Source organism: Ipomoea nil, unplaced genomic scaffold (genome assembly GCF_001879475.1).
Source record: "Ipomoea nil cultivar Tokyo-kokei standard unplaced genomic scaffold, Asagao_1.1 scaffold3104, whole genome shotgun sequence".
Classification (NCBI taxonomy): domain Eukaryota; kingdom Viridiplantae; phylum Streptophyta; class Magnoliopsida; order Solanales; family Convolvulaceae; genus Ipomoea; species Ipomoea nil.
The window spans coordinates 1,629,111-1,654,603 of NW_017619532.1; the positions used below are offsets into that span (position 1 = coordinate 1,629,111).

The 25,493-nt window shown below is 39.1% G+C and overlaps 3 protein-coding genes across 3 annotated transcripts; all 3 read right to left on the bottom strand.

The window, feature by feature from the left end:
* Nucleotides 1-1,013: 1,013 nt before the first annotated feature.
* On the bottom strand, nt 1,014-3,561 carry LOC109166643. The gene is made up of 4 exons (XM_019315536.1): nt 3,256-3,561; nt 2,855-3,030; nt 2,075-2,781; nt 1,014-1,723 (listed from the first exon to the last, which is right to left on the bottom strand). Exons 1-4 carry the CDS (start codon nt 3,559-3,561, stop codon nt 1,014-1,016), a joined length of 1,899 nt encoding a protein of 632 aa, XP_019171081.1.
* An 800-nt stretch (nt 3,562-4,361) lies between these two features.
* Nucleotides 4,362-5,114, bottom strand: LOC109166644. Its single transcript, XM_019315537.1, has one exon. The coding sequence runs from the start codon at nt 5,112-5,114 to the stop codon at nt 4,362-4,364; it is 753 nt and encodes a 250-aa protein (XP_019171082.1).
* A 17,037-nt stretch (nt 5,115-22,151) lies between these two features.
* Nucleotides 22,152-23,216, bottom strand: LOC109166646 (uncharacterized protein At4g02000-like). The gene has a single exon (XM_019315538.1). It carries the CDS (start codon nt 23,214-23,216, stop codon nt 22,152-22,154), a length of 1,065 nt encoding a protein of 354 aa, XP_019171083.1.
* Nucleotides 23,217-25,493: the final 2,277 nt, after the last annotated feature.

Sequence of the window (25,493 nt, forward strand, 5' to 3'; positions counted from 1 at the left end):
TTTTTTTAAGCTTATTGAATTGTATAGCATAAAGGCTTTCTTTCGCGCACGGGAAGGGGAGGTGCAAATCAAATCCTAGAATGAGATCGAAAAAGCTTGGATCAAGCCTAATTTCGTGTGCGGAGTCTCGATCTCATTTTCCAACTCAAGCCACCACGAATTGAAACTTTGTTTCACATTTCGTGGCCCACCACGAAAGTGAAACATTTGGTGTTTCAAAGTTCCGTGTGCAACCTTGTATGGTCGAAACATGGGACAACATGGGTCCAGCAATAGGCTTTTTGCCTTCTGCTTTAGGCCGTTGTGAGATTAAATTCAATCGTTACGGAATTAAATCCGCTATTAATTCCATTTTTTAATATCTGAACTTAAATCTTGGATAATGGCCATGTTGTTTCAAGAGTTACAAAATTGGTTTTAAAACCAATTTAAATGCCATGATGAATGCTATTCATTCTTTGATCCCTATATAAGAAGGGGTAGAGGGAGCAGATTTCATATAAGCACATAGTGACAAGAACACACAACACAGAAAGTGGTTTCTCGCCTCAAAACTCTGCTTCTACTACTTTCTTTGCCTAAACTGTGTTCATAGCTTTGCTCTAGTTCGCCGGGTCCGTTTGTTTGGGTGCTCAAACGTCGAACCGTAGCGCGTTTTATCCTGGGAAACCTAGGCCACGGCGCTCCTAGCACTTTTGGGAGGTGGCAAATAAGGTTTTAAGGAAAGAGTGGTCTCTTGACTCACGCTAAAAATCATTACCCAAACACGAGCCAATCTTTCCTTCTTTCGGTTTTGGATTATGCTTCTAAGCAAAAATCCTCCTTTTATGTTATAGTTTGGTTGGAATTATAATCTGTGTATTATAAATTCCATTTGGTTGATATGCATATATCTTTTCCGTAGATACTCATGCATATAACCACGGTGGTCTGATTTATATATATATTTGTGTGTGTGTATATATATATATATATATATATATATATATTTTTGAAAAATATATGGTGCTCCATTAAAAATAGGCCGAAATAATATCAGGTGGGAGTAAATCCCAGTACATAGGAACGGACTGTTGATAAGCCGTAGTAGCTAAAGCATGAGCTAGATAATTGTCTAATCTAGGACTAAAACAAAACGAACAAGACTGAAACAAAGATGCAATACGTCTGCAACTATCAATGGCATAGCCTAGATACGTACGCAACCCAACGGTTGGTGTAGTAAGATAGTGGTGCAGTGTCAAACAATCTGTGTATATCTCAACATTCTGTTCTCCCCGATCCTTCAACCACGATAGAGCTTCTTTACATGCCAGCGCCTCAGCCATAAGTGGTGAGGAGCAATTCCGGAGTGGTGCGGTGTACGCCGAGACATAACCCCCATCCGTGTCGAGTAGGACTGCCCCAACCGCAGCACGACTTGTTTCTTGCATAAAACCCCCATCCACTCGACAAATTCTCATCGGCAGTCCATGTGACGGTTCGGCAGCATAGGCTTCGCTGCCATGCAGTTCGGCATCCTCCTGCAGCAGGGCCGGCTCGGGTAGCAGCTGGGCGGCACGGGTCATGGGCAGTGGATGTGCCCGTGTCCACGCTAGCTTGGCGGCAGCGGCGGCTTTTAGCACAGTCTCCGGGCGCGGTAACGTCGCCTCCCAAACCGCCAGGTTCCTTGCTCTCCATATATTGTAAAGAATTGCTGTTGCATATAACATCCCATCAGAGTCTAGAATTTTTAGAAGTTCACCAAACCAAACATGAAAAACATTTGTGACTATATTGGGGATTGTAAGGTTGGATTTGTCCCAAATGTTTTTTGCAAGATCACACAACACTAAGGCATGCATTGTGTTCTCATGAAATATTCCACACATGGCACATCGTGGGTCCACATCCACCCTCTTCATAAGCAAGTTTGTAGTGGTAAGCAATATATCACTAATAGCTCTCCAGAGAAAAATTCTCCATTTTGGTGGGATTTTGAGTTTCCATAAGGGTAGCCATTTAGTAAATGTCTCATTATTTTATTGATAGTCCCCAACTACTAGCATGTATCCACTTTTAACGGAGTACACACCTCTTGGGTCCCCATGCCAGTACCAGGCATCATCATAATCCGGGGAGATGGGTATTCTCATAATATTTGCCACATCATCAGGTTGAAATAAATCTGTTAAGATTGAGGGATCCCAAGTACCCGTCTGTTGATCAATCAACCCTGCCACTCTGGCTTCCTGCAACTGTACTGGCATTTCCGTTTGTATCATAGGGTCATTCTCATCCTGTAACCACGGGTAGGTCCATATAAGTGTAGTCTCCCTGTTACCAATTCTGCGCCTGACCCCACCACAAACTATACTCTTTGCTGCCATGATGCTTCGCCAGTAGAAGCTGGGATTATTTCCCATTTGTGCATCAAAGAACGTTCCTTTCGGGAAATAACGAGCCTTATACACCCGTGCCACTAGAGATTCAGGTTTAGTCAACATTCGCCATGCCTGTTTTCCCAGCATTGCTAAATTAAACGCACACAGATCCTTGAACCCCAAACCCCCATACTTCTTAGGGACACACAACTTGTCCCATGCCTTCCAATGTATTCGTCTGTCAGTTCCAGAATCCCACCAATACCGATTCATAGTTCTTTCCACCGTCGTACACACTGATATGGGTAACAAGAAAACACTCATTGAAAACGTGGGCATAGATTGTGCCACAGTTTTCAATAAAATCTCCTTACCTGCCTGCGACAACAGTTTCTTATTCCATGAGCCAATCCTTTGCCTGATTTTATCCTCAACATATGCAAAAACTGCTTTTCTTGTGTCGTCCAACAAAAGAGGGGAGTCCCAAATACTTGCCAAAATTCGGGGCCTGCGTCACTCCCAAAATCTGAGCCACATTGTTCCTGTCAACACTACTTGTATTTCTACTATAGCATATACTTGACTTGTGATAATTAACCGCCTGCCCAGATAGATCCTCGTACACAGATAGGCACCTTTTAATTTCATTTGCTTCCTCCACATTGGCCTTAAAAAACAGAAGACTATCATCCGCAAAGAATAAATGGGAAACTGGGGGGGGGGGGGGGGCACCCCTCACTACCCTGCATCCATGTATTGCTCCCACATTATGTGCCTGCTGTAACAATAGGGACAATCCTTCTGCACAAATAATAAATAGATATGGGGACAAAGGATCCCCTTGCCTTAATCCACGAGTGGGTATAATAGGATCACACCTTGAGCCATTCACCTGAATATTGTATGAAACTGATGTCACACACTTCATAATCAATTCCACCCAGCCACCATGAAAGCCCAAAGCCAGCATCATTTTACGAAGGAATGACCATTCTACACAATCATATGCCTTTGCCATGTCCAATTTGAGAGCACTCCATCCCCCCACTCCACACTGTTTCCTGTTCAAAAAATGCCCCACTTCCGCAGCTAAAAGTATATTATCCGTAATTAGCCTATCCGGGATAAAAGCACTTTGTGACTCAGATATTACATCCTCCATTAACGGCTTCATTCTGTTAGCCAGCATTTTTGCCATAATTCTATAAATCACATTACTGAGAGCTATAGGGCGCAAGTCAGTCACATATTCCGGGGTGTTCTTCTTAGGGATCAATACAACATCGGTTTCAGTCAAACCAGGCGGGAAATCACAGGATTCAACACAATTTATTATAAAGCTCGCCACATCCCCCCTACCACATCCCAAAAGTGCTGATAGAAACCCGGATTCATTCCATCCGGGCCCGGTGCCTTATCCGGGAACATTACAAACAGTGCACTCTTAACCTCATCCAACTCAAAAGGCCGTAGCAGAGACTCATTCTGTGCCTGCGTGACTCGCGGAGTAATCCCCTCAAAAAAACCCTCCCCAGTTCTCGGGGTTCCAGCACAGAAAATACGTTTATAATATTGTAAAATAACATTTTTCATAGGTTCCCCCTCCACCCAATCCCCATCATCATTCATCAATCTAGAAATAGTATTCTTCTTTTTTCGGTGAGAGGCATACCTGTGAAAAAACTTCGTATTAGAGTCCACCTCCTTCAGCCAGTGTTGCTTGGCCCTCTGTCTCCAATAGGCATCCTCCTGAACTTCAGTACAACTTAGCAGTTGTTCTAGGCGCTGAAACTCTGCAAGCGAGGCCGGGTCGGTGTGTCCCCTGAGTCGCTGCTGTTCTGTTGTCAGCTCACTAATTCGTTTTCCATACTTGTGGTACCGATCTCCACCCCAACGTGTTAACCGATTCCCACAGTACTGAATACAACTCTGTAAACCCTGCCCCCTCCCCTCTTGCCAAGACTGCTCTACCACATTCCTGCACCCCTCATCATGCAGTCATGCCATCTCAAAACGGAATCCCCTCCTACCAGGTCCCATTCTCCCAACAGACTCATGGATCCCCAGAAAGAGAGCCGAATGATCAGATTTCCGGGTTCTCAGATTCATCACCTTGGCCCCTGTCACTATACCCCGCCACTCATTCGTTACCAGTACCTTATCGAGCTTCTCCTCCATCCAGTTTTCAGTCCCCTTCCCCTTCTCCCATGTGTACGGATATCCATTCATAGGCAATTGAGCAAGCCCACAGTCCTCAATAGCCTCCCCAAAATAATGTAGAAGGCTATTCGGATGCGGATTCCCCCCTCTCTTCTCATTCTGATATAGTAAATCATTAAAATCTCCAATGACAACCCATAGGAGGTTTGACCGACCCGATAACGTTCTCAAGAGATCCCATGACTCAGTGCGCCTTGTTCGTTCAGGGTAACCATAATAACCTGTCATTCGCCATTCCGGAAAACCAGCAATAGTTACCACAACATCAACATAGTTCGTTGAGTAACTTAGCAGCCGGGCCGTACTATTCCTTTTCCACAATAACGCTATACCACCGCTTAAACCATCACTATCAACATAGAAAAGCCCCTCATAACCAATCTTAACTCGAAAACGCTCTGCATGATCACGTGCAACTTTAGTCTCCATCAGAAATACAAAGTCGGGTTGCTTACGGGATACCATGTCCACAAGTTCCTGAACTGTCCGTGGATTACCCAAGCCACGGCAGTTCCAGCTGAGGGTACTCATTGATCCGGGCGGGTCTGGGAACCAGAACCCGCCAGCTGCAAGTTTTTTGAAAGCTCGGCCATAACAACATCCTCTCCTTCATACCTCCGTCCCCCACCCTCCACATCCTCCCGGCGGCGCTTGGCCACCGCTACAACATCCGCCTCTACGGCCTCCACGGACTGGTTCTCAACCACCGTAGACTGCCCCGCTGCCACGTGGTCAGTTTGCTGTTTCCGCCCCACGGCGTGCCTTCCCGACGGTAGGAGCCAGCTACCGCCCACCGGCCTAGGACCACGACTCCCCCCCGCCCGCAATTCCGGGCCGAACAAGTATTCCTCCACCGGGATTTTCGAGTCCCTGGCTCCCCGGCAAAATTGATACGAGTGTCCAAGCATCCCACAAAAATAACAATACGTATGTAGGCGCTCATACTTGAACGTGACCCAGCAGCTTGTCTTATCCCGCTTAATAAAATTCATCCGTCTCTTCAAGGGCTTATCAACAGACAACAAAACCCTAATACGATGAAACACCTTCCATGGTACTTTGTCGAAGCGGTCATCACTCTTAACAAACTTGCCCAAGAAATTTCCAATCTGTTCCAAGATTCGAGAGGACGAGTATCCCTTCGGCACTCCGTGCAATTGGACCCATAGATCCACCGTATCCAATACTACATCAACCGGCATGACTCCGTCAGGGACTTGCTTGCATACTAGTGTGTTATTATCAAAGGACCAGGGCCCCTCATTCAGAACACGTTCCATGTCCGTTACATGATGGAAAACAAACAGGAAACGGCCAGGTTCTATCTCCGTTGCCTCAACCCCACTGACCGGCTGCCAAACGGATGCCAAGACCTGACTCATAAATTCCAACCTGACTAGCTTCCGTGTCAAAAATCTCCCCACAACCCCCAGCTCTCCTCCACATCTCCGCCCCCCCCCCCCCCCCCCCCCCCCCTCGGCCTCCGGCTCTTCAATCGGCAAGAAGGCCGTTGCCTCCTCCTCCAAAACGACGTCCGCCCACCGAGCCGTTAGGGCCGCCACTGCAGGTTCCTCCGTTGTTGATGCCATCTGCGTGCAAGCAGATGTCCAGCGCTGGTCGTAGATACGAATTCTACCGTAGAAATAAGTCGATGGATCGACCGGAAGTCGATGGATCGACCGGAAAGAAAACCTAGAAAACCCTAGGTAGAGAGCGAATATATATATATATATATATATATATATATATATATATATATATATATATATATATATATATATGTATGTATATGTATTGTGTTATTATATTTAAGTCGACTTATCAAAGTACTATGTTATTTATTTAATCTGTTAGATTTTTGGGTAGTAAGGGAAAATCCTAACTCACTAATATTACAGCTTCTAATTATTTTTTGGTGCTAGTGGCTAAGATTTTATACACTAATGTTGAAGTTGGAAGCAAATGTAATATTCAAGTTGGTAGTTATTTGGTGAAGACTTTGATGCATTAATATTATAAATTGTAGTAATAAAAATTTTATTAGATGTAAGTTTCATATTATTAATGAGACTAAGGTTACATGCAAAATCCCCACGGGTATTCCCCGCACCCGCAAAATCCCCACGGGGACGGTTATGGGAAGGAATTTCATTACCCGCGCGAGTGCGGGTATGGGGAGTGGGGTTGGATTGCGGGGACAGGGGCGGGGTATATATCCCCCGCTCCCGCCCGCCCCATTGCCATCCCTACTTATTATTATTAAGTGTTTGTGCGGGAAGTTAGAAAGGAGGATTTTGTTTTTAATAATAGTATTGATTGATTAGATTAGATTAATAGTAAAATAACAGGTTCTTTTTTATTTTTTATAATTTTAGAACATTATGGTTTCTCGAATTATGATTTTTTTTTTTATTGCTAGCCTTATTATTATTAAGTGTTTGGACGGAAAGTTAAAATGAAAGATTTTGTTTTTAATAATAGTATGGAGTATAGGTTATTAATAACCGGTTCTTTTTCAGAATTTTTTTGGAAAAATCTTCCTTATATTCATTATATTTGTAGTAAAATAACGCTATGTAGTTTTAATCTAAATTATCAATAAGCAATTCTTAAGATTGATCTGAAACGAATCCTTGATGATGACCTTTGGTCTTTTGAGCAAAGTCTGCTTATCCTCTCTAAGATGCAACCAGACGTTCCTCCTCATGCTATGGAACTCAACAAGGCTAATTTCTGGGTACAACTTCATGATCTGCCCATTGGTTTCTACTCAGAAAAATGGCAAAATCTATTGTAGACTTTATTGGCACTTATGTCCACTTTGATGAAGGAAACTACAACGGTTGGTGGTGATCCTTTCTCAGAATCAGAGTAACCATTGACATCTCAAAGCCATTATTGCGTCGGATGCGTATCAGGAAGAGCGGTGGTGAATCGGCATGGATATCCCTCAAGTATGAGCGACTTCCTCACTTTTGCTTTATTAGTGGCCTTATTGGGCACATAAGAAGTTTTGTTCAAAGCTCTTTGAGGGTGTTATTTTGACCATACGGAGCCTGGTTTCGTGCTCCTAGCCGTCGTGGTCTGCCGGCGGCTGGCTGCCGATGGCTTGTTCTGGATGATGAGTAGCGCTCTGTAACAAACCATCCTAACAGCCCTGGACAAAGTGGTACGATGTCAGGAGAGAGTGGTAGCACGGTACCGGGTACAGTGTATGATCGTATCACGCCACAGTCTACAGAAAGAATATAATGAAGAGCGTCCACATGTCCTCCATCCATACAGATATGGACACAGATGGTGGTATAGCGTGTGATGCTGCTGAGAATGATGCATTAGTGATCCTCGAGCATAAACGTCGATGTATAGACCCTAATGGGCCAACATTGCAGCCTATCTTGATTTTTTCTGATGTTGTTAGGCTTGACAACTTCTCAAAAAATGGCTTTTGGGCGGGACCTGTGGATCAGGCCCGCCCAGAACAATAAGTATCTTCGCTTGGAACTGTCGTTGGCTTGGGAACCCGGCGACAGTTAAAGTGTTAGTGGACCTAGTCCACACCAAGAAACCCAACATTATATTTCTTGAGGAAACTTTCGTGCGCCTTAGTAAATTGCAAGTCATTAAAACAAAATTGGGTTTTTTGGTCTGTTTAATGTAAATAGTTTGGGCCGCAGAGGTGGGTCGGCTTTGTTTTGGACAGAGCGGACCGAGGTTGAGATCAAGTCCTACTCTATGCATCCAACCGTTATGCTGTGCATCTGTATGCACCATGCATGGTGCATACGGATGCCAAAACGACGTCGTTTTATTAAAAAACGCGCGTCTCCCCTTTAAAAAAAAATTCAGGTTCGATTCCCAGCAACAACATTATATTGTTCATTCATTCTGGAATTTTAGTTCATAGATTATGGAATTATAGTTCATTGATTATGGAATTATAGTTCATCGATTATGGAATTGTAGTTCATCGATTCTGAAATTTTAGTTTATAGATTATGGAATTTTAGTTCATTCATTCTGGAATTTTTAGTTCATTCATTCTGGAATTTTTAGTTCATAGATTAGATTATGGAATTATAGTTCATCGATTATGGAATTATAGCTCATCGATTATGGAATTATAGTTCATCGATTATGGAATTTTAGTTCATATGTTGTTGCTGGGAATCGAACCTGATTTTTTTTTTAAGGGGAGACGCACGTTTTATTAAAACGACGTCGTTTTGGCATCCGTATGCACCATGCATGGTGCATACGGATGCACAGCATAATTTGCCCTATGCATCATATCGACGTGGAAGTCTGTCTAAGGCCTTGTTTGGCAAACAGCGGTTAGCGGTTAGCGTTAGCAGATTGTGTTAGCGGTTAACAAATAGTGAATTATGTTAGCGGGTTTGACCAGCGGATTATATCAGCGGTCTATAAAAAGATGTTTGGTAAAATTAGCGGTTAACATGTAAAATGACGAAAAGGGTATACATATAATATAATAATAATAATAATAATAATAATAATAATAATAATAATAATAATAATAATAATAATAATAATAATAAGAAAACAAAGAAAAAAAAAAACAAACAAAAAAGATGTGGGATTCTAATCCCACATCGAAAGTAAAACAAATAAAAGGGGCGTTGGCTCCCTTATAAAAGGGAGCTCAACGCACCTTCAATTACAGTATTCTCTTGCCCATCCCACATCGGATGGGCAAGAGTTGTGAAGCCTGAGGCTTCTTTATTTAATTAAAGAAGCCTCAGGCTTCGTATTCTTGTATAATAATAATATATAACGTTAATTAATTTTTTTTAAAATTGGAGGGTGTTTTGGGAAAGGAAAAATCCTTTCCCAACACGCTGCTAATAGCAGCGTGTTGAAGATCAGCGGTTTGGAGCAAATCGCTGCTCCAAACCGCTGAGTAACCAAACATGATTTTTGGCGTTTTGACTAAAGTCAAAATGTCAAAATGGTGGATCCGCCAAAATTTTGGCGGATTTGGCATTAACCAAACAAGGCCTAAGTGTCGGAGATAATAGATGGAGATTTACCGGTTTCTATGGCGTCCCAGAGCAACACACACGCTCTGAATCATGGGACCTCCTGAAGCGTTTGTCTTTCCTTAAATCCCTTCATTGGGTTGTTATGGAAGACTTTAATGATATCCTCAACCCGGATGAGAAGAGGGGCGGCAATCCTCAACCTAGAAGACTAATTGAGGGCTTTAATGAAGCAGTGGAGTTCAGTGGTTTGAGAGATTTCAGCTTCCAAGGTCATGAATTCACCTAGGAAAGATCTAAAGGCACTGCTAATTGGGTGGAGGCGAAGCTGGATCGAATTTTGGTTTCTGATTCTTGGTGCGATGTATTCACTCACGCGAGAACTTTCTCTATTGTAGCGGCGAAAAGCGATCATTCTCCTCTCCACCTCCAAATTCTTCTTCATATCTCTCCTACTCACTCGGGGAGATTCCGTTTTGAGAATATGTGGTTGCGAGACTATATGTGCAGAGAAATCATGATCCAGAGCTGGTCTTAGAGACATGGGCAACTTCTGACTGATCGCATGGACAGATGCGACAAAGCTATCTGGAATTAGGGAAGGAACTTTGAGAAAGATTTCACTAGACGCATTGAGTACTGGAAACGTCAATTGGAGGTTACAAAGCACATGCGAGATGTCAATGGAATTTCTCTCTTCAAAGAGGCTCAACGCCAATATCTGTTGGTCCTTAGGCAACAAAATGACTATTGGCGCCAAAGAGCCAAGCAGTTCTGGCTCAAAGAAGGGGACACCAATTCTACTTTCGTCCACAATTCTGTTCGTCGGCGCAAGCAGAATAATCAAATTGACAGATTGAAAAGTGAATACGGAGTCTGGGTGGATAAAGGTACAAACCTCGATTCTTTAATTACATCCTATTTTACTAATCTTCTACAATCTGTTGGAGATACAAGTAATACAACGCCCTTCCCTATTGAGGGCATTGTCTCGAAAATCTCTTAAGCCCAGAACACTATTTTAGCTAGACGGGTTGTTCTACATGAGGTTAAATATGCCCTTTTTGACATGAAACCAGACAAATCCCCAGGTCCCGATGGGTTGAGCCCGAGTTTTTTTCAACATTTTTGGGATATCATTGGCTCGAAATTACTTGGTTTCTGTAATGATTGTTTCCAATCTGATAAATTACCAGAGGGTCTTAACAGGACCCAGATTGTTCTTATCCCTAAGAAAGCCAAGCCAGAAACTATGAATGATTTAAGGCTCATTGCCCTCTGCAACATCTTGTATAAATTGGTTTCCAAAGTTTTGGCCAATAGGATTAAGCCTCTCCCGAATCCCAAATAGCCTTTGTACCAGGTAGACTCATCACTGATAACATCATGATTGCCTATGAGTTTAATCACTATCTTAAGAGGAAAACTCAAGGTAAAATTGGCTTTGTTGGAGTTAAGTTGGATATGAGTAAGGCTTTTGATAGGGTCAGGAGGGAATTCTTAAGAGCTATTCTCCTCAAATTAGGCTTTTCTGTCCATATTATTAATCTTATTTGGGAGTTGGTATCCACTGTTGAGTTTAGGATTTTGTTGGAAGGTAGAGAGGTTGGTACAGTCTTTCCTAAGAGAGGTCTCCGGCAAGGAGATCCAATCTCCCCCTATCTCTTTATTATTGTGCTGGAGGTTTTTCATTCTATGATTCAAAGAAAAGTCAGTGAGGGGTCAATCCATGGTATCTCAATCGCTAGACATGCCCCCATTATCTCTAATCTCTTTTTTGCCGACGACTGCTACATATTCTATAGAGCCACCTTACCTGAATGTTTGATCCTTCGCAACATCATTGATTCTTTCGCTAATGCTTCGGGCCAAACTGTGAACTACTCTAAATCTACCCTAACTTTTAGCAGAAATGTTTCAAAGGATTCCAAAGGGGCTGTTTGTGGGGTTTTGAATATGAGTGAGGGAACCTTGAGTGGCAATTACCTTGGTCTACCGTCTCTAATAGGTAGAAACAAGAGGGAAATATTGGGATTTATCAAGGAAAAAGTGGTGTAAAGGATTAAGAGTTGGACAAACAGACACCTTTCGAGGGTCAGGAGGGAAATCCATCTAAAAATGTAATCCAAGTCATTCCTACATATGCCATGAGTGTGTTCCTTTTGCCTTTGGAAATGGGGAGAGAAATATAGAGGATCATGAATGCCTTTTGGTGGGGTTGTGAGGGAGAGAGGAGCAGGGGTATAAGATGGAAGCGGTGGGATTCCCTTTGTATTCCTAAACAATGGGGTGGTATGAATTTCAAGAAAATACATGACTTCAACATTGCCCTTTTAGGCAAACAAGCTTGGAGGCTAATTCAATTCCCCAATTCCCTACTATCTAAACTTTACAAAGCTAAATATTATCACTCAAGTTCATTTTTTGAAGCTACCCTGAGCAGTAACCCCTCTTTTGTTTGGCGAAGTATCATGGAGGTTCAGAATGTCTTACAGCAAGGGTGGAGATGGAGAGTAGGTGACGGTTCCTCGATTAATGTTTGGAAGGATTCTTAGCTTCCAAACAAAAATTCACCTCATGTGCAATCCCCTATGCCTGACTCTCTTGAAGATTTACATGTGGATTCTCTTCTTAATGTTTCAAAAACAGCTTAGGACTTGGATCTTCTTGATGCTTTATTTGTTCCTGATGATGTTAAACTCATTAAAAACATTCTTATTGTAGAGGTTAAACATCAAGACAGGATTATCTGGGTTGAAGATGAGAAAGGAGCCTATTCTGTCAGAAGTTGCTACAAGAGATTGCAAAGTTAGCTGAGTTCTGAGGAGATCCTTTTCTGGACAAAATCTTGGAAGTTAAAGCTCCCTCCCAAAATCAAATTGTTCTTCTAGCAACTATGTTCCTTTACACTACCAACTATGGATCTTCTAAGGTCAAAACGAGTTCAGGTCCCCTCCACTTGCCAAATGTGTAACCTTGATGATGAAACTACCTTCCACTTATTTGTCACATGCCCCCTCGCTCGTAGCTGCTGGAACTATCTTGGCTTCGTTGTTATTTACCAGGGCTGCATTGATTTGCTTGGATGGTTAGAGACTAACTTCAAATCTCTCTCTGATAATGAACTTTGCATTATGATATCTATCTGCTGGAAATTATGGGCTGCAAGAAACGATAAAGTGTGGAACCATGTTATGTCTTCTATGCACAGTTGCACACTATCATTAATGAGGCTCAAACATTTGTTTATGAATGGCAGTAGGTTAATCTTAGAGTGGAGCATTCTGGAATTGATCCTAGTCATGTTGAAAGATGGTCTAAACCTCCGGATTGGTAGCTTAAGCTCAATATTGATGCTACTCTGGACCAAAACAGTTCGAAAATGGGCTTCGGTTTTGTCCTCCGTAATTTAAATGGTGATTTTTTGTCAGCTGTTCAGATCCCTTATATTGGTTTCTGTAGACCAGGAGGCGGAGGCAATGGCAGTTCATGAAGCTCTTAAATGGATAAAGGCTCAAGGATTTGATCATGTTCGGCTTGAGATCGATTGCATCAAGGTCATTCAGGGTCTTCAAAACCAATCTATGTTTTCCTATTTTGACCTTATTTTATATGACATTAGAAGTATAGCTAGAGAACTCTGCAATCTCAGCTTTTCGTTTGTTAAACGATCTGCGAATAAGGTCGCCCACTTGCTAGCTAGGGAGGCCTTACTCAGTCATGACTGATCGTATGGACTGCTTTTCAGTTCCCTATCCCTTTCTTGTTCATGCTTTGGAGCTAGACTCCCTTTAATATATGCAGTTCGTTTCTTTCCAAAAAAAATCAATAAGCGATTCTTTTTTCTTCTTCTTCTTCTTTTTTTTTGGCAAAATCTTTCTTATATTCATATTCATTAGATTAATAGTAAAATAACGTGTAGAAATAATTTTAGAACATTATGGCTACTCGAATTATGAATTTTTGTATTTTTCTTTTTTTAACTGCTAACCTTATTATTATTAAGTGTTTGGCGGGAAGTTAAAAAAGGATAGATTTTGTTTTTAATAATAGTATTTTTCATGCATGGGCACAATTTTTTGATATATATATATATATATATATATATATATATATATATATATATATATATATATATATATACTAGTTTTTCTACGCGAATAGGATAATGCCCAATACTTATTTTTAAATAAGTATTTCAAAGTATATCAATGCAATATTATATAGAAGATGTTCATGCATAGGTAAATAAATGTTGAATTTGTTTATTTAAATCAGTAATTTAAAGTATATAAATACAAGATAATATATGAGAGATTGATTATATATAACTGTCACAAAAATAAATGTTTGCAACTTTGTAATAACGTTAAACTAAGTACAAAGTCTAAAAGCGATAGTCTAAATAAATAAAGCATAATTGAAATATTAAGTTTTGTTTTCAATAATCAAAAGAAGATTAATTAAACGAAAAAAAAAAAACAGAACTTAAATTTATTTTTTTTTTTTAATGAAAGAAAATCAAATGATTATCAAAGCTCCTGATTTATAATCATTGAATGCTATGTATTTAGTCGGGCTAATTATTTGACCAAAGTTTATGTTTAATTTTATATTTTATTTTTTAATACATTTTAACATATTCGTAGTATATGTTTAACAATTTTGCTAACTCTAATTGGAATGAGATTCTAACCTAAGACCTTTCTTATAGAAATTAATGAGTAAGTTAAGAATAATAAATAGTTAACGGAATATTAATCAAAATACTATGAACCATTCATTTTAAGAAACCAGTAGTACCGACATGACCTCCCACATAAGGGAGCAACCAGATACCAGTGGACCACAAGCCACTTAATAAAAGTATATATTGTTTTAATGTTATGATACTAAGTAGATATAAGTTTATTGAAATATAAATATAACTATACACTGTAATATTTAATTATACTTTTGAAATCTCTATCTCTTCTATATATCTCTATCTCTATCTCTATCTTCATCTCCATCTCTATCTCCATCTCTATCTCTATCTCTTCTCTATATCACTATCTCTATCTCTCTCTCCCCTCTCTCTCTCTCTCTCTCTCTCTCTATATATATATATATATATATATATATATATATATATATATATATATATATATATATATATATATATATATATATATATATATATATATATATATATATATATATATATATATATATATATATATATATATATATATATATATATATATAAAGCAAAATGATTAGAGAAAAATTTTTCCCTCCAAAATGTGAAAGCATTTATTGTATTCACATTACTTTATAAATTCATGTAATTTTAATTACAAATCAACATCAACATCAACATAATTATAAAATTAATCAACATAACATGTCTATATCAATAATTTATAAAATATATTATATATTATATTATATATTTTATATTATATATTATATTATATATTATATATTATATCTCTATCCCTTCTCTTCCCTATCTCTATATCTATATCTCTATCTCTATCTCTATATCTATATATATTAAATCAAAATGATTAGGGAAACATCTCTATCTCTTCTTTCTCTTTCTCTCTCTCTCTCTCTCTCTCTCTCTCTCTCTCTCTCTCTATATATATATATATATATATATATATATATATATATATATATATATATATATATATATATATATATATATATATATATATATATATATATATATATATATATATATAGGAGAGTAATTCACAAAATTAATTTGAATTGTAATTGTTGATCCATAATTGAGAATTAACATTGCAATAATTATGTTATGTTTCTAACATTAATTGATTGGGGATAAATTTAAAATTCAGAATTAATATTTACATGAAAATCTACACCTACTTCAACACTATAAATAAACCATCATTCACAGGACCACAACCAATACTACAATTATGTTTTGGTCGTGGCTGTAATGGGGTGGATGGTTGTGGCTAGAATAGGGAAAAGAATATTTCTGGGAGTTTAGATCTCTGATAGAGCTTTATATACTACAATTATGTTTTGGTCGTGGCTGGAATTGGGAGGATGGTTGTGGCTAGAATAGGGAGAATAATATTTCTGGGAGTTTAGATCTCTTATAGAGCTTTATATTGTGCGATGTGGGGAAGATGAATCAAGAAATGCGCAGTAGACATGAAGAAAAAACTGAGGATAAAAATCATACCTTGCTTCTGAACCTGGGGCCTTGATTCTTGGAGCTGTTCTTTCTTGGAAGCAGAGGCACTGTTAGCCGTAGCTCATGAACGCGAAGAAGAAGAAACAGCTTACGTAAAAAGACTATTTTACCCTCATGAATAAAAAAAATTATAAAAGTTTAAATTTTTTCGGCCAATTTCCACCGGTGATTTGGCCGGAATGACCAAATCTGCTAAAAAAACATAATTAAAGGACTAAATTGTTAATTTTAAAAGTCACGGAGCGAAATTAACACGCTCCCTATAGTCATAGGACCAAAAGTGTAATTTGCTCATTTATTAAATTAATAATAATATGTGCATCGCACGGGACACTTACTAGTTTAACTATAAAATGTAAAACTTATTATTTTAAAAAGGTTTATCTGTGTAAGAACTATATTGATTTTATATAGATTTCTCATTTTTTTAAAATAAAATAATAAATCAATTAACATTTTTATAATATAATAAAAAATAGAATTTTTAATATAACAAATGCTGGACCAATACATGGTTACATTTTTTTTAATATCTGGCCCAAAGCTAATTCATTGTTGCAGCCCAATACCTAAAATTCATTAAACTCATAAATATTGGCTAATTTTTCCCTCCAAATTGTTGTTGCTTTTATATAGTAAAGATAAAGATACTAAAGATGTTGAAATTTCACATATACTAGTATTTGCGTCCGTGCGTTGTACGGATTGGATTTGTTATAATATTTTAAAAATATTTAGATCGATATACAATTGTATAAATTATAACATCGAATATTATCAATGCTCGAATTCGAGTAAATAATTGCTCAATTAATAGCTAACGTGTAGATATACGCATTCGGTGTTACAACTTTAGAGATTTTATATATCAGTGTTTAGAATTTATATTAATTGGGCTAATTAGCTCGTTGTCTAGCAACTCAGTTATATAAATTATTCATATGAAAGATATATTTTCTATGTAGATATATAGCAATTTTGTCATCTTTGTATATAAAAAAACATAATATCAATGACTTGAATTATACATGATTGAAAATCTCTTTGTAGACGACATTGGTAATAGTAACGGAATATTATCCATCCTCGTCTAGAGTTAAAACCATCAGACCATCAGGATGGGTGACTCGGGAAAAAGTCACATATAATTAACCGTGATTAAAGACTGATTTTTTCAGCAACGTGAGTTAGTGTTTGACCCTGACTTTTGTTGATAGTCATGACATATGTGAGCATCAACGTGAATTGTTTTTGTTAGAACTTGAAGGGAAATCTCGTATCAGAAGAGTGGAAAACATTTTAATTGAAGATTTTACTTTTTTTGAATAGTATAGATATAAATTGGTGTAAATAATAATTAATAAATTATTATTTCCTTATAAAATTATATAGAATTTCAAATGGATTTTCTCATTTATTACGCAGAATTTGTTTCCGTTATTCTCACAATTATAATGGTTTAATTATTCTCAGAATTTGATAATCATTTTCCATTTTAAGTACATATTAACTTTAATTTGTGATAAAAATTCTTTAGATATTAGTTAACTTTCATATAAAATTTTGTTACCAATTAAGCTTTATTTTTTTTTACCAATTAATTAATATTCATATTAATTTGGGTAGGACCGTGGTAGATGAGGATTTTACTTTTATTAATAGATAAATTAGTGTAAATAATAATTAATAAATTATTACTTCTTTATAAAATTACGCAGAATTTCAAACGAATTTTCTCATTTGTTACGGAGAATTTGTATCCATTATTTTCACAATTATAATAATTTAATTGTTCTCAGAATTTGGTAACCATTTTCCATTTTTATGTATATATTGACTTTAATCTGGGGTAACAGTTCATTAGATATTAGTTAATGTTCATATAAAATTTTGTTACCAATTAAACTTTATTAATTTTTACTTATTATTTAATAATTAATATTCATATTAATTTGGGCTGGAATGTTGCAAATGAGTATTATAATTTTATTAAAGTCATTTTTCTAAAGAAATTAAAATTAATTAAAGTAAATCTAATCATGATATATTTATTTGTAACTGTATATTAATTTGATTTTGAAAGCATGGGTTCACATATTAAAATTTTTTTTTTTAATTATTCCCATTGTAAACATAAACAATATTGCAATAATTAATTTATGATATTTATCAAATTGTGTTTTTTTAAATATAAAATTTTCTAATGTTTAGAGATTAAAAAATATTTTAAAATTATTTTTTATTAGTAAGTCTTTTTATTTTTAAAATATTTTTCAGCAACTCAAGCACTCCCTTTTTTTTTTGAAAGCAAAAGGAAACCATTCATTAATAACGTAAAAGATCGAAAATACAACCGGGTGGAAACTGAGTCCACACTTCCGAGCCAGCCATAGAACCGGTCGCCCGAGCTAACGCATGAGCTACACGATTCGCTGATCTCTTGACATGGGAGACATGCACACTCCCGATGTCCCTAGCAATCAATCTACATTGCCTCACAAACAAACCAACATAAGAAAAATCAACAGAATTAGAATTAAAAGCATTACAAAAAAGTAAACAGTCTGATTCTAAGGTAATATTATTCAGTCCCTGTTCCTTTATCCATGTTAAAGCTTCCTTTGCTGCAAGAACTTCGGCTTCATACGGATCCTTTGCCCCACCAAGTCTTCCCAGTTTTGCCGCAAAGAAACAACCCTCGCTGTTGCGTATTACCGCCCCAAAGCCCGAGCCGTCATTAAATACAGCAGCATCAATATTACATTTAAGTGTATTTGCCAGTGGCGGTGTCCATAGCTCTTGAGGGTCCGGGTCCCTAGGAACACGTCGCTTCTTGGCGTAAGTCGCATGCCATACAGACCTCAGCCGGAGAACAAGATCCCGAGACGCTGCCGCGGTTGGAATTTTGTCGTGCCAAACTTCTTCATTTCTCGCCTGCCAGATCGCCCAGAACACACAAGCTAGTAGAACTGCTTTGTCTACCAGCGGGAGTCCCAACACAGTATCCATATGAACAAGGAGATCTTTCCCTTGCAGGACGTCATCTCTATCCCATACCGCTTTCGCATAACTACACTCACAGAAAAGATGAGCCATAGTTTCCGTAGCATGGCCGCAAAGTGGACAACCTCCTCCGAGCCACACTCTCTTCGACCGAAGATTCTCGCGAGTCGGAAGAACATTGCGTGCGCAACGCCATAAAAAAATTGCGTACCTTAGGCGGGATCGGCAGTGTCCATAGTGCCTTCCATGCTTTGAAAACACCCTCTGGTTCCACCTGAACTCGTTCCTGGGCAAGTAATCTGTAACCTTGTTGCACGGTGTAGCAGCCCCGCAGATCACCAGGCCATCTCCAGCCATCCGTTAGGTTGGTGTGAATTGGGGTGGCAAGAATTCTTGGAACATCTTCTGCCACAAAAATGTCGCGAATGATGTCCCTATCCCAGTGTCCTCGGTCGGTCAGAAGCCCAGCAACAGTCGCGTCACGAAGTTCATCAATAACTGGGGTAGTTAAAGGCTTATTCGAATTCTCGGCGAGCCAATTCCAACCCCAAATTTTGGTACACGCACCATTGCCAACTCGTCTAGCAATTCCCTTCGACAGCACCTCCTTTCCGGCCATAATACTCCGCCACATAAAACTTGGATTATTTCCCAGTTGGGCGTCCATAAAGTCCGTATTAGGAAAATACCTCGCCTTCATCAGTCTACACACCAAAGAGTCTGGTTGTGTCAGTAAACGCCATCCTTGTTTGGCCAGCAAAGCAATGTTGAAATCGTGAAGCTTCTTGAAACCGAGTCCCCCGAGTGATTTTGGTGTGCACATTCTGCCCCAACTCAGCCAGTGTATTCCACGAGCCCCGTGTGTTCCACCACCCCACCAATAGCGGTTAAACATTTTCTCTAAAGTGTCGCAAACGCGCAACGGTAACAGGAACACTGACATAGTGAAAATGGGTAAAGATTGAGCGACACTTTTAAGTAGAACCTCCTTGCCTGCTCTAGATAAAAACCGGTGTTTCCATGACCCAATGTGTGCCCGAATATTTTCCTCAATATATCTGAAAATCGCTATTTTGTTACGGCCCAGAAGTGATAGCAAACCCAAATAACGACCCAGGTCCTGAGCTTCGTGCACCCCCACAAGATCCGAGACCAAAGCACGTACATTACCAGGGGTATTGCGACTATAGACCGCACTCGATTTGTCAAAGTTGATCAACTGACCTGAAGCTGAGCTGTATAGAGCCAAACATTCCTTAATTTTCAAAGCCTCCTGATGGTTAGCCCTGAAAAATAGTAAACTATCGTCAGCGAAGAAAAGGTGAGAGATGGCCGGAGTACCCTGAGCCACCCTCACCCCATGGATATCCCCTCGTGCCTCCGCTTGTTGCAAAAGGATCGAAAGACCCTCGGCACACATGATAAAGAGGTATGGTGACAAAGGGTCACCCTGCCGTATACCCCGGGATGGGCAAACACGACCCGCAGCCACACCGTTAACCAAAATAGAGTAATTAACAGTGGTGACGCAGTGCATGATCATTTCCACCCATTCGTTATTGAAACCAAAAGCACGCATAATCCCGGCCAGAAAATCCCATTCCATTCTATCGTACGCTTTTGCCATATCTAGCTTAAGCGCAGCCCACCCTAGTAAACCTTCCGTTTTCCTTTTTAGGAAATGCCCGATCTCACCAGCCATTAAAATATTATCTGTCAAGAGCCGGTTCAGCACGAAGGCGCTCTGCGATTGCGACACAACTTGATCCAGACTGCCCTTCAGTCTATTGGCAAGCATCTTAGCAACCACTTTATAAGTGACATTACAAAGAGCTATGGGTCGCAGGTCAGACACCTTAACCGGAGTGGACTTCTTGGGTATAAGAACGATGTTAGCATCATTCATACCCGAAGAGAAACTTCTGGTTTCAACACACTTTATTAGGAACATAGACAAATCATGCCCCAGCACCGGCCAAAAGTGTTGAAAAAAGGCCGGTGTCTAGCCATCGGGTCCAGGCGCCTTATCGGGGGCCATATCAAAAAGTGCCGCTTTCACTTCCGCAACTGTGAAAGGCTGTATCAGTGAGGCGTTAACCTCAGCTGTCACCTTAGGTTGGACACAGTGGAAGAGATCGGCACTACACGCACTTGAGCAGAAAATGGATTCGTAATACCTGATAATCTCGGCGTTCATGGCCTCGCCTTCCTGCCATTCATCATTCGGGTCCTTTAACCGTGTTAATTGGTTACGTTTGCGGCGCGCCGTTGCAGACTTATGAAAATATTTCGTATTGGCGTCGCCTAGTTTAAGCCAGAGCTGTTTAGATCTCTGTCTCCAGAAGGCTTCTTCTGCAATGAGAAGATTCTCCAGCTCCAGTTCCACAGCAGCAAACTGCTCAACAGCCTGGGCCGAACGGTCCTCCTTAACCCGATCAAGAATGCGGCGCAGGTCCTGAATGCGATTGCCGAAGCGACGGTGGTGTTCCTTTCCCCATTTCCAAAGCCGTGTACCACACATGGCTAAGCGATCCTGGAAGCTCATCCCCACCGACGTCCGCCAAGCTTCACCTACCACCACGGCACACCCCTCCTCCAATAACCATGCCGCTTCGAACTTGAACGATTGAACCGACTGCCTGCCTGTTCTCCCATCTAGCCGTACCGAGAGGGCACAGTGATCAGACGAGGACATATAAATATTTTGTACCTCAACCTCTTCATGAAGATCCAACCATTCAGGCGTGGCCACAGCTCTGTCTAAACGTTCTTCCACCCAAGCATCAGTACCCCGACTTTTTTCCCATGTGAATTGACCACCTGTCATTCCCAAGTCAATAAGCTGGCAGTCACCCAGTGCATCATTAAAACCTTCAATCAACGCAGTCGGGTGAGAATGAATAACTCTATTCTCTGACGAGCATGCAATGTCGTTGAAGTCACCGACGACAACCCAGGGAAGTGAAGATTTTTCCTTAAGTTGGCTTAGCAACTCCCACGTTATATGGCGTCTAGTTCTGTCCGATTCACCATAGAAACCCGTGAGTCACCAAGGTGGGCGCCCGGGAAGAGTAATCTCCAAATCGATGTGATTATTGGAGAAGCTCAGCAAGGACGTCGTGTCAACATCTCTCCAGAAAAAAGCGAGACCACCCCCATTTTCCGACCGTTCCACACAAACTTTGCAATCAAATCCCATCCTCACGCGTGCCTGTTCCACCTGTAACTCTGTAGCCTTCGTCTCCATTAAGAAGACGAACATGGGTCGCTGCTTGGACATGACGCCCAAGAGTTCGTGAACTGTCCAGGTGCCACCCATACCCCGGCAGTTCCAGCTGATGAAACTCATTTGTCTTGGTGAGTCTGAGCTGTCAGACTCGCCTGTCCATGGTTTTTTGTGGTATCGGTCATTAGAACATCACTGCCACTCACAGCAGTTCCCTCCTCCTCTCTCCTGCGCTTGAGATCCCCTTGTAGTCCGCCCGATTCCACTAGTCCCACTATAACAACCGGCGGCGGTCCAACCGGAGGAAGGGAGGATGGTTCTGGCTCCGCAGTAGGTGTCTGCAGCAACCATTTCGCCCCGACAGGTTTCACTTGGCGTCGCGGCCCCGCCCGCAACCAAGCTCCAAAAGGAAAAGCCTCTGGTAGAATACCTTCTTCATATACGGTCTTGCAGAACTTGTCAGAATGGCCTAAGATCCCACAGCAATAACAGAACGTGCTCAGGCGCTCGTACTTGAACGTGATCCACTGTATGGTTCCATCCCGATGTTTCAGCCTCATTCGTCGTTTCAGGGGGGACGAGACAGAGAGACGCACACGGATGCGATGGTAGCTCTTCCATGCCCCACCAAAATTGAGAGGATCAGCGGCGATGAAGCTCCCCACATATTCCCCGATCTTAGCGAGAAAATCAGGGGATGCGTACATGGTGGGAAATCCGTGCACCTGGATCCAAAACGGGACAGATTCCAGCTTTACCTCCTCTGGCCGAACGCCCATCGGAACCTGCTCACAAATCAACAGATTGTTTTCAAACGACCATGGGCCGTCATCTATCACTCGTTGGAGGTCCTTCGGATGCGAGAATTGGAAAAGGAAGAGGTCGTCCGCCAGCGACACTGCGAACATACCCATGACCGGGCGCCATACAGACGCAAACACCTGCTGCATATGCTCGAAACGCACCTGCCGATCCGTGAGAAGGCGGCCGACCAGATTGTGGTGGATCGACCCATCCGGTGTCGCTTGGATCTTAGGAGCATCCAAGCCGCCAATTTCCTCATCTGCCAGCAACAGATCGGCACACTGGCGCTCAATTTGTCTAACATCCATAGCACTGTTGTCGATTGATAGCAATAGCAATAAGGCGATAATAATATTCCAGGGGATTTCGATGATTGTCATCGTAGAAAAACAGAGATATAAAGCCCTAGAGAGACCTAGGGAGAGAGCTCTCTCAATACACGATCGAGAAGAAACGGGAATTGCGGAGCTCTCTCATTGTAAACATAAACAATATTGCAATAATTAATTTATGATATTTATCAAATTGTGTTTTTTTAAATATAAAATTTTCTAATGTTTAGGGATTAAAAAATATTTTAAAATTATTTTTTATTAGTAAGTCTTTTTATTTTTAAAATATTTTTCAGCAACTCAAGCACTCCCTTAGTTTATAATAAAAACTGAAAAATAAGTCATTTCATTAAAAAAATCAGTGTTGTAAAACTCGGCCGCCTAGCCGCCTAGGCGCTAGGCGGCCACTTGCCTTGGAGTTTTGGCCTATAGGCGGCCAAAACTCGGTCGGCCGCCTAGGCGGCCTGGGCGGTCAAACTCGGCCGAGTCGGTCAACTCGGCCGAGTCGACCGATTTCGTCCGATTTTGACCGATTTTGATCGATTTTGTCTGATTTTGACCGATTTTGACCGATGTCGTCTTTCATTAATTATTGATTTTAATATTATTATGACATTATGACTTATAAATTATCATTATTTCATTTATTTAGATGTGTTATTTGAGTGAACGTTGAAAACAACCTCATTAAAATTGTTAAACTACAAGTCTGTCACTATTTTTTTTAATTTTTTTGGTGCCCGCCTAGCGCCGCCTAGAATCCGCCTAGGCGCCGCCTAGACCGCCTAGGCGCTAGGCGCTGCCCGGCCGCCCGACTAGCGCCTAGCGCCTACTGCAACCTTGAAAAAAATTAAAACTAATTAAAGTAAATCTAATCATGCTATATTTATTTGTAACTGTATATTAATTTCATTTTGAAATCATTGGTTCACATCTTTGAATTATTTATTTTTTTCTTTAACTATTATAAACAGAAATTATGATATTTATCAAATTGTATTTTTTAAAAAATATAACATTTACACATGTTATGATGGTTTAAAAAATATTTTAAAATTATTCTTTTATTAGTATGTATTTTATTTTAAAATATTTTTCAGCAATCCAAACACTCCCTTAGCCTTCCATAAAAAATTGATAAAGAAAAGTCATTTAATTAAGGAAATTAAAACTAATTAAAGTAATTCTAATCATGCTATATTTATTTGTAACTGTATATTAATTCATTTTAAAATCATTGGATCACATATTTGAATTTTTTTTTAATTATTATAATTTATAAACAGAAATGATATTTTACTAATTAATTTATGATATTAAATTGTATTTTTTAAAAATATAAGATTTACACATGTTATGAGGGGTTTAAAAATATTTTAAAATTATTTTTGTTAGTAAGTATTAAAAAAAAATTCCAGCAACTCAAACACTCCCTTAGTCTTCCATAAAAAACTGATAAAGAAAAGTCATATCATTAAGGGAATTAAAACTAATTAAAGTAAATCTAATCATGCTATATTTATTTGTAATTGTATATTAATTTCATTTTGAAATCATTGGTTCACATATTTGAATTATTTATTTTTTTCTTTAATTATTATAAACATAAATGATATTGTATTAATTAATTTATGATATTTATGAAATTGTATTTTTTAAAATATAGTGTTTTACCTGCACGGAATTTTTTTTGTTATTATAAATTTAAAATTAAAATAGAAAAAATAAAAAGATGTTAAAATCTACAATATAATAATATAGTTGGACTTTTATATATTTGGTAAAGTATCTATTTTCATAACATATAAAATTCAAATTCAAATTTTGTATGGTTATTATAATCTCTAATCATGTACATATTTAGATAAATATATAGAAAAAATTCATATAATTAAGTTGATTTATTCCAAATTGGCTTACATATCTATATCTATATATATGTAAAAGTAAAATCCTCTAGCCTACTGTGAATGGGTTTCAACAAAAAGAAATTGAGGAGGAGGAGGCTTGGTAACATAACCCTAATATTTTAGTTTTTATGGAAGAGCATAGAGATGCGATCGAGGATGATAACGACGGTGATTTTGATAATTTTGTAAGATTTTATGAAATTTAGAGTTAGTATGTTGACTTCGAGATTTGTACATCTCATTCAAGTTTCTATATAGGAAAGAGAAAAATGAAATGGAGAGATTTTTCATTGTATATACACATAATATGACTAATTTGATCACATAATATGTCATTCATTGTATATACACATAATATTTATTAATATGTATATAGAAAAAGTTCTATAATATAATATCATTAATTATAATTTAT